Consider the following 15,675-nt stretch of genomic DNA (forward strand, 5'->3'; position numbering starts at 1 on the left):
TTCGGCTGTGAGATTTTCTTAGAGATATCACTCGAAGCAGTCCAGGTGTAGATAAGGGACTTTTTCTGGCCCACAACTCTGATGTAAGTCAGTCTAAAAAATCTGAAGGCTTTAGTATCATCCTTTTTTGTACATTCTGGAGTCTTTCAGTTCTGAGATTTTTTTCCCTACAGCAGATGAATCAAGGAAGGCTCTCAACTTCTAACTTCAGGAAGTGCATGGTCAGTAGAGCCAAGCACATTGGTTGTTGAAGTACTCTGAAGATCACCCATGTCACCTTTGTGTTCCTTCATCACTGATGTCTATCAGATAATGCAGAATCTTGTCATGCGATCACAGAATAGTTCATGTTGGAATGGACATCAGGAGGTCTTTACTCCAATCTTTAGCTCAAAGCAGGGTCAGCTATGAGGTCAGACCAGGTTGCTCAAGGGTTAATCTGGTCGAGTTTAGAAAGCCTCCAAGGATGGAGATTGCACAGGCTCTCTGGGCTCCTCTTCCAATTCTCCTTTAGATTTGTGGAACCAGTTTTGTGTTAAATATGACTAGCTCTAATACTCAAGAAAAGTCCTTTCAGCCTTTGATAGGGTGCAGCAAGTCATGATCTCTAGACAGAGCAAATTTTGTGACATACATAGAGCAGCTTTGCTCTTAGATGTAAAGAGTTAGAATAATGTCTGTCTTCAGTCTTATCACTTAAAAGTTACTTGTCTGTTTTCGTGGTTCCCATAGTGAAATGTGTTTTGTTTAAGCACTTCTGCCTGCCTGCCCAAGTTAGATTTAGACAAGATTGGTTTCTTGATTTTAGAGAATTTCTCCTAAGCAAAGTAACACCCAAACTTTCCTACTATTGATCAGTTCACCTTATTTTGGAAGTTTGCATATTGCATATTGACTTTCATATACTTCTGTAACTGTAAAAATAATAACAAAATTATAAAATACTTTCCAGATTTCCAGGTTGCAATTTTTTTTTTAATCAATGCCATTAAGTTACCTTAAATAAAGAGCTATACAACAATTTTGTAAAGACAAGAAGATGTTTGATGTTTTTACTTGATGCTTTTTTAGCAAATAGATCTCTCTTATTGATCCCCTTTTTTCCATGTTGCTGAGGATTCTGTGGTTGGTTTTTTTGGTATAATGTTTTATTCTATAATATATAATAATGTGTGTGTTTGAATCTGTGTACTTCATAAATATGCATACATGCAGAAGGAGAAAAGGAGAGAGAAAATAATTATTAATAAATCTAAAAGGAAGTGATAGATGGGGCATCAGTAGAGTCTGTTTTCCTTGTGGGGATTGCATCATTAATATTTGTTTGAAGCACATGTTTTAGACGTTTGGACTTAGGGAGCTGCTCTTTAGTCTCAGACTGGAGTTTGAATGGAAGAGTATTGAACCTTTCATTCTGTGATAGACTGTTTATCTTGGAGCAGAACTTCATAATGCTTGGTAGTACCTTTCTGAGATTCTCTTCCCTCGAGTGCTAAGCCCAGGTAACACCAAAGCTAGCACCAGGCCCAGTGCCATGATACGCCAGGACAGGAAGCGTACACTAGAGCCAAAGTGTACTGTGCCTGTGTGTAGCTGTCAGTAGGGATCATCACTGCCTATGAAAAAGTTAGAGCCGCTGCTGCCCTAGAATAGTGTCCTGCTACTTAGAAAGTAGTAGTCCTTTAGAAGTTGCTACATTTGACTATCCAGTAGTTGGAGTTGGGTATAACTGATGCAAAGATTTAGCCCCAAAATTTATTTCATCTAGATATGAAACAACATGTTGACCTTAACATCAAGACTTATAAAAGATTTATAATGTAGTATTTTTACAGTTGATATTGGAAATACAGGATTTTACAGTCTCAGGCCTTGAGTTAATTTAAAATTTTTTTCTAAATTCCCAGTAATTGTTTAGTGAGGTTTTTTTTTTTTTAATCTGAAATTAAGAGCGTAGTAGCATAATACACAGATTATTTTTTTTGTTTGTTTGTTTTTAGGTCGTTTTGGACAAACAACTCCACCACTTGTGGATTTTCTTAAGGATATTTTAAGAAGATACCCAGAAGGAGGACAGATTCTTAAGGTATACAACAAATGGTATTTTTAGCAGTCATTTAATATGCATGACATAATAGCATTAGTTTAACACTTTCCAGCAAATCTTGCAGTTGTTGTACCTCATTACATATTCATTGTATACAGGAGATACCTGTTTTCATTTCTGTGGACAAGGCGAAGTGAGTTGTGGGTTTGTGGTGGTTTTTTGTGCGTTTAACGTCTCTGAGTTTGCTTGTCACAGATGCCATTGTAATTGATAAAAAAAATAGAGATAAAATGCAGATGTTATAATTAAATCAGAGACTTCATGATGTACTTTATGTGAGTGAGCTATCTAAAATGTTTATTTTGCTTATTTATTGTTCATCTCTGTTATAAGCTATGGTAAAACCGCAATAGTATATAAAATTTTTGGAAGTGATTTTTTTAATATAAGATTGGGATAAACTGGAGACTTTAATACAAGATTTTGTTGAGAAATTTCTTGGTAGGTAAATATATTTTCCCTAGGGAACTATGACAGCATCACAAGGTGTCATCATTAGTTTAAGAACACTTTTAAGATGGGAATCTTTGAGTTGCTTTTGGGAGACTTGCTCTAGAGTGATAAGAATAACAAACCCATCATTTTTATATGGGCTGAAAAACATTTTTAGTCTAGACATTGGTTCTCAAGAATGTCATGGGATTTTCTGAACTGAGGTTAATGTTCTTTATGGTGTTTTATTGTTGGTCCAGGAGACTTCAAAGTGTGCAACAGTAGGGCATGTTATGTTGTGATGCTCCACATTTGAATGTTGTATGTTACGTGTAGAAGCCTAACAGTGGAAATGACAACATTGATTTAAGCACTAAACCATTTTTCAGTAAATAGGATGGTGAACCAATAGACTGGAGCTCACCTCACCTTACTTTAGACATGGCTGGAACACCTCTGCTATGATGGGCTGAGAGAGTTGTGGTTGTTTAGCCTGGAGGAGAGAAGGCTCTGGTGAGACCTTATTGTGGCCTATCAACATACAAAGGGGGTTTATAAGAAAGATGGAGAGAGATTTTATACCAATGCCTGTAGTGACAGAACAAGGGACAATGGTTTTAAAGTGAAAGAGAGTAGGTTTTGATTTGACATAAGGAAGAAATTTTTTAGGAACAGGTTGCCCAGAGAAGCTGTGGCTGCCCCCTCCCTGGAAGCGTTCAAGGCCAGGTTGGATGGGGCTTTGAGCAACCTGGTCTAGTGGAAGGTGTCCCTGCCCATGGCAGGGTGGGGGTTGGAACTAGATGATCTTGAAGGTCCCTTCCAACCTAAACCATTTTATGATTATGATCTGAAAAAATAGAGATCATTCTAAATTTGTCAAGGCCCACAAGGGGGAAGATAGGTACTGATTTTTTTGATTTGTTGTAGCTTGTAATGATAATGTCTGAAAGTGCCAGTTTGATTTTTTTTTTTTGAAGAGCATCTGGGGTGATTAGTTCATTGTTGGATGTTAAACTTCTCATCAGAATGCTTCATCACATGGATGTTAGGAGATTCATTTTCTTAGTAAGTGGGACTACTAGGTTCTAACTAATGGGATTTGGTACAGATGTATCTGTCTGTACGTATAAAACACACAAATACAAATGGTGACAGATGATGACAGTTCCTGCTGTCTCTTGGAAGGTTTTCTTCACAACCATGGGACTAGAAGTTGATTATTTTTAGTGCGAATGCTTAAGATAAGCGTATCTTCAATTTTTTTGGCAAGCTGTGTCCTGGATATGTGCTGAGCAGTGTCTGTTCGTAAGATGGGTGCTTACATTTTTACCGGTTCCTGGTACTAGTTGAATCTGTAAGATGCGTTTGAATCATAAAGGGTTCAGTCCTTCTTAACAATTTAAACCAAAATTTTTATTTCATTGTGAAGAAATAAGATAATGTCCTTGGAAATCAGACAGGTAAATCTAAAAATAGAGATGTTCCTATTTTCATAGTTTGCAATTTAGAGTTAACAGACTGTTAGGGAGGGATTACTACCAGGAATTTTGCTGATCCGTTAAAATTGATCTCACTGTTTGGATTCTTCAAATACAATACTGTTACAGCTGAATGTAGCAGATGCTCCATGTGCCCCAGCATGAATACAAGTCTCTGACTGCATGGTGGTTTCCATATTTACTATGTAATATTTCTAGAGGCTTTGGCTATCTTTCCGTATCTTCTTGAATGACGGCTGCGATTATTCTCTTAGGTGAGGAGGAGTTACATGGTTTTTGTAATTAAATACCTCGTGGACGTTCTTTAAAAAATTATTATTTATGCTGAACTGTGGGTATATTTCTTGCTATCTCATCATGCTTCAAAATTAGGTAGAAATGACAATATAGACAGTATATTTTGGTTATTTGTGTGATATGCGTTATAGACTGAACATATTGTCACAGACTGAAAGATCGAGGGGTTACAGTTTTGAAACCAGTCAACAGTATATTAGAATGCAACCTAATCTGAAATACGTGCTGCTAGTTGATGCATTTTTTTAAAAAAAAGATTAATCTTGCTAGCAAGTCTTTTATTTTTATGCATAATTGAATGAAGTTTATGTTGTATGAATACATTGGATGTGATGTATCTACATAGCTTTTCAATTCAGGTGAGATACTTATGCCAAACTTACATACACATGTGTGTACGTGTATATATATGTATGTATGAGTGTGTATCTTTGGAGCCCTGATAGACTTTGATACAGTGTAAGTAGAGCATTGTGTGTAGCTCTAATCCTGTAGGTATTTATGATCATGCTTATTTGTCTGCAGTGTATAATGCTGTTGATGTAAATGGGACTGGATAGGCATATGTTATTAATGGTAGTGTTTACAGAACTAGTTGATTGACATTTTAGTTATTAGAGTTTTCCATGGCTCTCACCACTACTAATACTATTTAACAAATACTCAATCTTAACATAAGCCTCTTTATAGTCTATGGGCTTCATTCAACAGGTGAGCTGTTGGTTCGTGATTTAGTTACTGGTCAGAACTGTTTTGCAGCCCTTTGCTGCAGGGGTGTTAGAAGTGAGTGCTGTGGCTCTCCATACTGTTCATACTGTGAAATGTTAACTTAAATGGAATTCAGTTGATGTAAAGAGTGCTGTGTATTGCCCTTCTATGACTTGTTGCCTCACTGTTGTCTTAGAGCTGTTGTGTGGGCTTAACAGTAAACTTCGATTTTATTTTTTTATAATTCTTTTTTCTTCTGCCGTCTTGAATTGTTAGGAGACTTGTACAACTCTGATTTGGGGTAATATAATTATAGTAGTTCAGTAGCTTATTTATCAACTTTATAACTGCTTGTGTGTGGTATTTGAGCTTCAGATTCAAACCACTTTTATAGTATTTGTGTGAATATTCCTGAGAATGTCTATTTTCATTCAGGTCAACTGGATAAAATTATTTTGGTTGAAAAGTATAAAAGCAATTGCACTTGAGACAATTGCTTATTTTCTACTGTTTTAGTTGCAAAGCCATTGCTAGAATATGTACAACATTACGGCATTATACTTTGGTTTTGTTTGGTTTTTTGCTGCCTCAGGAACTGATACAGAATGCAGAAGATGCTGGTGCCACAGAGGTTAGGTTTTTATATGATGAAACTCAGTATGGAACAGAAACTCTATGGTCAAAGGACATGGCACAATATCAGGGTAAATATAATTTTTATTAATTTTGGCCACTATTCTTCAATATGTATGTGGTTCTGTGTTTTTCTCCGTGCTGTATGGAGATGACCACCTTACTAGGTGCATATTTTGTCTATGTTCTAATATTGATAATTCTTTTCCAAAGCCAGTGTTTGCTGTTGAAGACCTTACATGGTCTTCTTGCAGATTGTCAGTAGCAGCTTTCCAACTGCTTCCAGTTAATGCTGTTTGAGAAAGCCTTCATGTTCTGCTATTTTCTTCTGTCACTTCTCCCAGGGTCACTGTGTATTCTGTGGCTTATTTCCCTGGGTTCACCTGGTATCCCAAGATACAAAAAAGGATTTTTAGTAGAGGAAGTAAACAAGATTTAATAAGTAAGACCTAGGATAAAAGAATGCTTGGGGTATTAGTACTTTTTCAGATTTTCTGCATATTAACTTCTACCTTTTGAGAGCTATTTCCAGTTCTTAATGTAAAGATGACCCTAGCACCTTATGTGTCACCATTCTGAGGGTGGTTCTGTTTTATTCTCTATCTCTTACTCTCACCCTTACACCAAACTTTGCTCCATGCTGCCTGTATACTCCAGATGTAGTTTCTTGTAACTTTAAGGTTTTTATATCATCTAATGTGGCTTTGTGTGATAGAGGTCAGTTACGTATTTATCAAACAAATTAGTCTGCATAATCATTCTGAAAGGCAGTCAGTTGTGTTTTGAAGATTGCAATGATGGATGATCCACTACTACTTGTTTTTAGCTTTTTTCAGTTGTTACTCAGCCTCATTATGTCTTCTAATTAGAATTTGTCTGTCTTACTTTCTAGACCCAGGTTATTGTTATATCTTGCCATGTATTACCTTCCAGTGGAGGTATTAATAGAATGTGATTAGTACATCTTTCAGACATCTTTTTGATGGACTGAACAGATTGAGTTTAAGCCTTGCTTAAGGCTTAAACTTCGTTTGGAAGTTTTGTTGTTTTCTGCTTTCTGTTCAGTTTTTCAGAATCATTCTTTTAAAATGTGGACACCAGAACTAGATACCACATCAGAATATAAGTCTCTTAAATACCATATACAGAGGTAAATCCATCTCCTTGCTTCTGCTTTTGCTGTTACTCTATACCTCCCTTTCATCACCAAGCATAATTTGATGTCAGCTTGAGTCATAGCTTCCCCATTAAATTTATACATGCATACTTTGAAGAAATACTTTCTCAGTTCTGTAAGTTCACCTCCTAGAAATTTTTAACAGTAAATAGTTTTCTTCTGTCATCTTTTTAACACTTGCCTATTTATTATAGGGCCAGCATTTTATGCCTACAATGATGCAGTTTTCACCCCTGAGGACTGGCATGGTATACAGGAAATAGCAAGAAGCAGAAAGAAAGATGATCCCCTGAAAGTTGGAAGATTTGGAATTGGCTTTAATTCAGTTTATCATATAACAGGTACTCTCAGTAGATATTTTAAAATGAAAATGCTGGATTTAAATTGTTTAGTTATTTTAGATATTTATCAAAGATTTAGTATTTTCTCTATAGTGCATTTTTACATTATGGCTATGTTTCCTTAAGAAGCATTCATATTTTTCTAAAACCCTGTAAGGTATCCTTTGGATTTTGAAGGGTTTTGGAGGAGATTTGTTTCTTCTAGTAACATCATTACATACTTAGTCCCGTATGTTGAAATGAACATTCCTTTACACTGTTATTTCAGTTATGCACTGCTGTTCATATTAGAGACCCATAATATAGGGTAAATGTGTACGTAGAAGTGTGAAATTTTAGACTACAGTGAAACTATGCAGGTTCTTTGCATAATAAGCAGTGATTATATTTTACGCTAGAAAGGCTATTCCATAATAGAGGTATATGCACATTTACATTTGAGAGAGATAGTACATACTCTTTCAAAAGCTGGCAATATTCAGTCTTGAAACCTGTTATTCTGGTGAAATGTTTTACTGCTGTACAGAAGCAGCATATAGCAGAAATAGTGCTTATAGTCTACATAGTTATAATAGTACAGGATAAGAGGCAATTTTTTTCTGAAATAACATTTTTAACTTGTGAAGTGAGTTTGTAAGACGCAGGATGTTTTTCCACAATATTTTACCTAGTAGCGGTAAATACATTCAGCGGTTTGATAATTCTGGGAATTTGTGCTTTTAAATGTACAAGATTACTGTTTGCAAGCCTTCAAGATCTGCAAAGTATGAATGTGATAGAATACATCTTTAGTAAATTAAATTGGTGTTTTTCCTGAAGACATTGGAAAGGTAAAAGTATATCATTGAAAAAAGTTGTACTTTCTGTTGCTCACTCTTTGCTAGAATTCAGCTAGTTGAATGACTATTTATATATTTAATTGCAGAATACAGGTGTGCTTTTTTCTTCCTGTCAATAAGCACTGAACTATGTGTTACCAGAATCATAGAATCATGTAGGTTGGAAAAGACGTTTAAGATCATTTGAGTCCAACCATAAACCCAACACTGCCAAGTCCACCACTAAACCACGGCCACATCTCCACGTCTTTTAAATACCTCCATGGATGGTGACTCAACTACTTCCCTGGGCATTATACTTGGTTCATTGGAGTTTTATCACATTTATTTTTCTTGCCCTTTTAAAATTTGTTCTTTAAGACTGTATTTGAAAACTATGTTGTTTTAGGGTTATTAATAGTTGTTGTTTTTTATGTATACAGATGTACCTAGTATTTTCAGTGGTGACCAGATTGGAATGCTTGATCCCCATCAAACCCTTTTTGGACCTCATGAATCAGGCCAGTGTTGGAATCTAAAAGAAGATAGCAAGGAGATCAATGAACTTACAGACCAGTTTGCACCATTCATTGGTGTATTTGGCAGCACTAAGGAAACCTTTAAGAACGGAAACTTTCCTGGTACCTTTTTTCGTTTCCCACTTCGTCTGCAGCCTTCCCAACTGAGCAGCAATGTTTATGACAAACAGAAGGTTCTGGAGCTGTTTGAATCCTTCAGAGCAGATGCGGACACAGTATTGCTGTTCTTGAAAAGTGTTCAGGATGTTTCATTGCATGTTAGGGAAGCTGATGGAACTGAGAGGTTGATTTTTAGAGTAACTGCTAGTGAGAATAAGGCCTTGAAACATGAAAGACCCAATTCTATCAAAATCTTAGGAACTGCAATAAATCAGTATTGTAAAGGAGTTCCAAGCAATAGCATAACATGTGTGACATACCATGTAAATATAGTTGTAGAAGATGAGAGTGTTAAGGACGCACAGAAAACATCTTGGTTAGTGTGTAATTGTGTAGGTGGTCGAGGAATGTGTACTGAACTGGATTGTTTAGCTGATGACTTGAAATTTGTTCCTACTATTGGAATAGCCATGTCTTTATCAACTAATGGGGAGGAAAAAGGAGCTGTAGCAGACTTTTCGGGAAGAGCATTCTGTTTTCTGCCTTTGCCTCCAGGTGAAGAAAGCAAAACTGGACTCCCAGTTCATGTTAGTGGTTTCTTTGGTCTCACAGACAATAGGAGGAGTATCAAGTGGCGAGAGTTGGATCAATGGAGAGATCCAGCAGCTTTGTGGAATGATGTTCTTGTGGTAAATATAGTGCCAAAGGCATATACCACCCTTATTTTGGAAGCTATCAAACGAATGGAGACTGAGAAGAATTCGGATTTTCCGTTGTCAGCTGAAAGAATTTATAGGTTATGGCCTGATGAGAACAAAATCAGGGTACCCTGGAAACCAATTGTAGTACCTCTCTTTAAAGAGCTGCTCCAGCATACGGTTATTTACTCAGTGAGTAATCAGTGGATAAAAGTGGAACAGGTGCACTTTTCTGAAATGGATGAGAGTTTGGAGTACACACAGTCTGTTCTCAACTACCTCCAGAATTCAGGGAAGCAGATTGCCAAGGTACCAGCAAATATTGCTAGTGCAGTGCATCTTACTATTTCTGCTGCTAAAGCTGTGAAAAAAGTGACTCCTGCTGTATTACGGCAAGTACTAAGGAAATCTGGACACAGTGCACCTGCTGAAGAAAAGCTCCATCTTTTAGAATTTGTGCTTTCTGATGGAGTCTACAGTGAACTGATTGGATTGGAGCTTTTGCCATTACAGAATGGAAATTTTATTCCTTTTTCTTCATCCGTGTCAGAACAGGATGTAGTTTACATAACCTCAGAAGAATATCCCAGGTATACTTAATATTTTAAATACTGGTATATTTTTAGTTTAAATGTTAAAACAGAGCCTCAGACTGTTATTTTCTTATCAGCAAACAAGATTGATATGCAGCAGCCTGTAATGAAATAATGCATAAGTAGAACTTAGTTTTCTGTATGTATGTAGTTGTTTGTGTGCATATGTCTCATTTGAGAAGTTTGACAGCTACTTGCCATTATAACTTTATAAAGAATTGTGTGATCTAGGCTTTAAGGGGGTACCTCAGGATACATTTCAAGTTAGCTCTCTTCAGAGAATTCTAAGTATGAGGAGGTTGGAAACATGCATACTAGGAAGTACATTAAATTAGGTAATGATAAGAGCTTTTATTAAAGTTTGAGATTACTTCAGGCTTTTTTTTTTTTTTAATTTTTTAAAAACAACACTTACTTTCAGTGAAGAGCTTAGTACTAAACACTTAATGGTTTCAGGAAGTTACTACCATGGAAAGAAGTGGGCTTGTCTTTTCATTCTGTTCCTCCTTTGTTCTTTCTAGTCCCTTTCCAATTAATTTTGTTTCCCTTGCTTATTTCCCAGCTGCATCAATGTCCCAGTTTGGTTCACATTTCATCAGCCAAAAAAGCTTGCACTGTCACTGGGGAGGGGATAGCAAAGCTATCTAGCTGAAATAAGTGACCTTCGGGTCACTGGGGAGAAAGCATGACTACTGCTTTTTATGTCTGTACTGGATTATGCATGTATAAAAGATTTGTTAAATCTGGACTGTTCTTCAAGTAATCTCTTAAGAGGTATTGCTTGAAATCGCACTGCTTGGTGTCTGAACACACCAGATGTAGTTGTTCCTCCTTTCAAAGTGTTACCTGTACGTATGTTCACAACCACCCCCTCCTTCTCCTTTCCCTCAGAGTTCCACTAATTTTCAGATCCTCAACTTGAGAGAATGTGACATTTGGCATGTGCTTTGCTGCTTCTACTGCCCTATGGACTGTTTATAAGGGAAGTAGAGGTGGGTTGGAGCGTGCCAATATAGATATTATTAAGGTAAAAAGTACTTCAAGTAAGGTTCTTATGTAAATTGTGGTTTGAATACATGTATAGACAGCACATCTTCAAGAAGGTTTGAATACATGTATAGACAGCACATCTTCAAGAAGGTTTGAATATATGTATAGACAACACATCTTCAAGAAAAGCAGTTCAATGCTGGTAACTGATCTTCCTGTGCTTGCTTTTTTAAAGCCCACTGTTGTTCTTTTTCTGTTACATTCTAGACCCATAATCTTCCTTGTTCTAGACAATTCAGGTTATTTTTTAGGGGATTAACACTACTCAGAGCCTGTGATTCTAGTGTCTTCTTTAAAAAAAAAAACTAAAAAAATTCTCTAGCATCTGTGGTGAGATGATTTATCTTTTGCTATTCTTTCTATTTGTTTCTTCTTGCAGAAGTTAAGCCAGTATACTAATAACAGAAAACACTCCCATGATGAGACTAGCAAATTACAGCCCTGCTTCAGACTAGTCATAAGATACTCTTTTGGAAAGTTAATGATACTGTTTATCATATTCAGTTCATATTCTGGTGGTAATGGACTTAGTTTGGTTAGTCTTGTAAAACTGATGCAAAAGCATATTATACCAGGCATAAATATATTTCCTAGCTATGGTAATAGAGAAATTTGAAATAGCAATGCTTTATTTGCCTCTATTATTGCCTACAGTAATTATTTTTAATTCTAATGTTATAAATATGATAAATGATGTTAGAGGTTTTAAAACACTTTCAACTTAAGAGTTTGGCTCTTTGTGTATTCGAATTTGGAGCTTGCTAAAAAGGTGAAAATAGCTCTTACAAATTTCTTTCTGTTAACACCTGTGCAAGAACAAGATTCTGTGTTGGCTTATGTATAATTAACATACCGGCTGTCAGAATTAAACTGGATAGTTATTTTTGATTTCAGGAAGACCAAAGCCCTAAAAAACTCTTTAAGTGCTAACATAAAGGAAGGGAATGGAACGGCAGGATGAGACTGTCTCTTGGCTACAATAATCTTGACTACTGTCTGCAGATCTTTTGAAATCCACAGATCTGTGTGAAGTCCTAGAGTTACATGTATTTTTTGTATGCTTTCAAATAGAATCTTTAAAAGGCATAGAATAGTAGCTGCTATTTTACCCTTTTTTTTCTTTTTGCTAGAATACAAATAGATGAAAATAATTGTCAAATCCCAGTTTTTCTATCAAAAGAAAACTTGCTTAGACCTGCTTTGAAAAGCAGAGTAGTTGGAAAAATTAGTTACTTACTACCCTCTGCTTCTAAATGTATGTTTTTCTCATTTATAAGAAAATGCCCACTGAAAGCACTATTCTGTATGTGTAAGCAATCGCTTGGCATATAATTGTTTTACCATGATGATTACCATGCTGGTAATGTCTATGCAGCAACATAAATAAATAATGCTTATTATTATTACTAAGGTATGTTTTTTGTGTTTTGTTTTTTGTTTCTTTTTTTCTTTATGGTGTGCTAGATCACTCTTTCCTGGCCTGGAAGGAAGGTTACTTTCTGATGACCTGAAGCCTGAGGTTCTAGCTGCTTTGAAAGAAGCTGCCAAAAGCCGAGGTAATATGTCTTTTGTTTTCTCACACAGTGAAACATTATCAGTGATTTAACAGACTAGTTCTAAACTCAAGTTTAAAGTAATGTGTCTTTTGAAATTGAGTTCACATAACTAAGTTGGTCATCTAAAAAATAATATTTAAGATATAATAGACTATATTGTTTCAATTGGAAATAACACAAATGAAAATTATAAATGAACAAAAAAGCAAAGGCAAGGGAAGAAGGATAAAAATTAACTTAGTAAAGCATGTATTCAAGGTTCAATAATTTTGTTCAAATAATATTCCTCCACTTAAGCCAGTCTGAATTCTGTTTTACATTTGTAGTACTTGCATATGCAATAGCTATGTAATGGTTTTGATACTGTGTATCATCTCTTATCTCCCAGTCGAAAGTGATTGCTTCAGTGCATTTTTTTAAAACCACCTGAAGCATCTAGCCTCAAGCATACTGTAGATCATATAATCTCATCAGGAATTTCCTGAGTCTTAATTCATAGTTTATGGTTGTGCCAGTGTGGACCTACTGAAATATTTCCAATCTTGATCAAAAGATTTGGAGAAGTTGTTTGCACCTGTAAATAAGATCTTCTGTGTTTAACTGCCTTCACAATTATTTTTGTCTCTTCTACTCAGAGTTTGTCTATATTTACCTTTCCACCCTTGCATTTCATTAGGAATTTTATTGGTAAATATGAAGTCTGAGTCTCAGAAGTCTTTTCATGTAAACACAATTTGCTAACAAGTCACTCTTCAGCTTATTTTTGAATAGTATGAGTATATGGTGAGCTATTCTTCAATGTCTAGAAAATGTGCTTTTCAGAAAAAGATTCTTGTCTCTCTTTTTTTAAAATGCTCAATTCATCAGAATACTTTTTTTGGTCTGAAGCTACTAGAACCAGACATGACATAGAATACTATAAATCATTGTTTTGATTTGCTTTTCTTGATACCGTTTGTCATGGTCTTCAGTTATTCAATCACAGTCTCTGTTTCTTCAGTCTGTGTTCTGACCTTTTTACCCTTCAGTCCTTTATATGTTCTCCATTTAATATTCTTCCTGTTCAGTTGGAAACCTCCTCCTTTCTTCATGGTTTTATCATTGCTTCATTATCAAAAATAATAGAAAAATTAGATAATTCTGAGGCAAGATGATAATTTTTTTTTAAGTATGGCAAAGAATCTGTGAAGAGATTGAAAGAATTGGGAGTGACTTATTGCACAGAGTAAACAGTGTAAATATTTAAAATAATATAAATTGTATACTAGATGTGAAATTAGTGCTGGGACTTTCATTGAATATGAAGAACAGCAACTTTGAAACTATGAAGGAAAACTTTCTTCTAAAAAGCAGAATTGTCAAAGCTTTATAGGCATATTATTTGATGGATGTTCTGTCTATTGTTGCAGTAGAATATGCTTGTTTTAAATTTTTTTTTTGTTTTAAATTTTTTTTTGTCTGTTTTTAATTTATTTTGTTTTAATATAGACTGTAAACTGTTGAAAGTAGTTACTACTTTAAATTGTGCATCCAAACAGTGAATATTCTTAATCTGGGATATGACCATAAAGAACTACTGTTTAGTTTAGTAGTAATTGCTCAGACTTCAAAAGAACAGAACTATATAGGGATCAAGACAGCCACAGTAAGATTATATGGATGGAGGATTGTATGGAAGACAGGAATGTTAACTTTGAAAAATGCCAGTTCATTGTGATGGTACCTTAAATTGACTTTTAGAGATGTATTGTCCTAGAAAATTTCCTCCAAGTGAATGTCACAAAGCAGTCCAAAACCATGCTTAAATTAAAAAACAGAGCAAACCAACTAAAAGAAAATACGGATTTGACGGACTGTATGCTTGAATACATCTTAAACAGAACAAGCAGAGGTGACTAAAATGAAAAAAACCGTATATATTCATGAAGCAATCCCTTGCTGAGTTCTTCTAGGACATTCCTTCACTTCCAGGCTTAGTCACTAAGTTGCAACAAAGTCTGTCTAGTCTTTTTAGTTTCTGGGAAGCTTTTTTAGTCACATTTAAATCTTGCTTCTGTCTCTCTTCTTCTTCTGGCAGTTTCTAGGGACTTGTTCTTGGTTGGTAGTATGCCTCTCGTTGATTAGAAGAACATATTTTTGTAAATGAATATGACAAGTATAAATATTCTAAATCTTCTAAAAATGCTTAAGGGCTTTTAAATAATCCTTTGCAAGATTATAGAGGCCTACTTTTTATTCTACCTCATCCTAAATTATTCTTCATTCTAAGATTTTGCATAATTGTAAAGTACAACTACAGTACCATAAAAGTTGTACGTTATTATAAATAATAAGTATTAGAGGTTTTTTTGGCAGGTTTTGAAACCTTACCTATCAAGAATTTCACTTAGCTGTACAAATTATCAGAGAGATTCCTGATATAGCTGCAGAAATAGAAACTTTCTTGTATTATTTCTTTGAGAAGATGGGATGCAATTTTTTTTTTATTGTGTTGTACAGACAACCAGATCATACTTTTTCTCTCCTAAAATGTGTACTGTATCTTTCTAGTTAATAACTTTTTCTATATTTAGTGTGTTAATATGTAACTCACTGATATTTTCTAAAAATGGATTTGATTATATTCTAGCCCAACAGCTTCTCTGGGGATTTTCAGGTATGGTTATTAACTGAGGATGTACTGGTTTGGATTGAAGCTTGATATTTGTGTGAATTTGGTGATTAGCTATTCTCCTTACACCAGCTTTCTTGTAAACAAAACTTGCCAAATAGAGCTGCCAAAAGATAGCTACCAAAGATAAATATGAACAGAGGTCTAAACACAGTTGAGGGGAAGATGCATATTGATGAAGAAAATCTTGTAGTTATGTTACATAGAAATGATCAATATTTTGATTCGTTTATTTACATATACTTTTAAAATAAATTCCCATGCAGGAAGATTTCCAGTATTTTAAGATCACATGTATAGGTTTTAATACAGTATTTCTAAAGTTCTGTTCTCAAATAATGGGATTTAAGCTTAGTTTTTAAGTAGATTCTTATCTTGCTGGTCCACTGCCGCAAGTATTTCTCACTTTCACAAGGCTGCTGTGTTTACCTGTGTTTTCTGTTCAATAGAACTAACA

The 15,675-nt window shown here is 35.1% G+C and overlaps 1 protein-coding gene across 3 annotated transcripts in view; it reads left to right on the forward strand.

Annotated features, from left to right (window-relative positions):
• The window catches only part of SACS (sacsin molecular chaperone), a 97,748-nt gene that overhangs the window by 67,446 nt on the left and 14,627 nt on the right, over positions 1-15,675 (forward strand). For 2 of the 3 annotated variants that reach the window (XM_074860029.1, XM_074860030.1), the window contains 5 exons: positions 2,001-2,086; positions 5,636-5,747; positions 7,048-7,194; positions 8,456-9,938; positions 12,456-12,547. In XM_074860029.1, coding sequence (XP_074716130.1) covers positions 2,001-2,086; positions 5,636-5,747; positions 7,048-7,194; positions 8,456-9,938; positions 12,456-12,547 — 1,920 coding nt within the window. Of the gene's footprint in view, positions 1-2,000; positions 2,087-5,635; positions 5,748-7,047; positions 7,195-8,455; positions 9,939-12,455; positions 12,548-15,675 lie in introns of those variants that run through there. The other variant, XM_074860031.1, reaches the window with a different exon arrangement.

This window comes from Strix uralensis, chromosome 2 (assembly GCF_047716275.1).
Source record: "Strix uralensis isolate ZFMK-TIS-50842 chromosome 2, bStrUra1, whole genome shotgun sequence".
NCBI classification, from domain to species: domain Eukaryota; kingdom Metazoa; phylum Chordata; class Aves; order Strigiformes; family Strigidae; genus Strix; species Strix uralensis.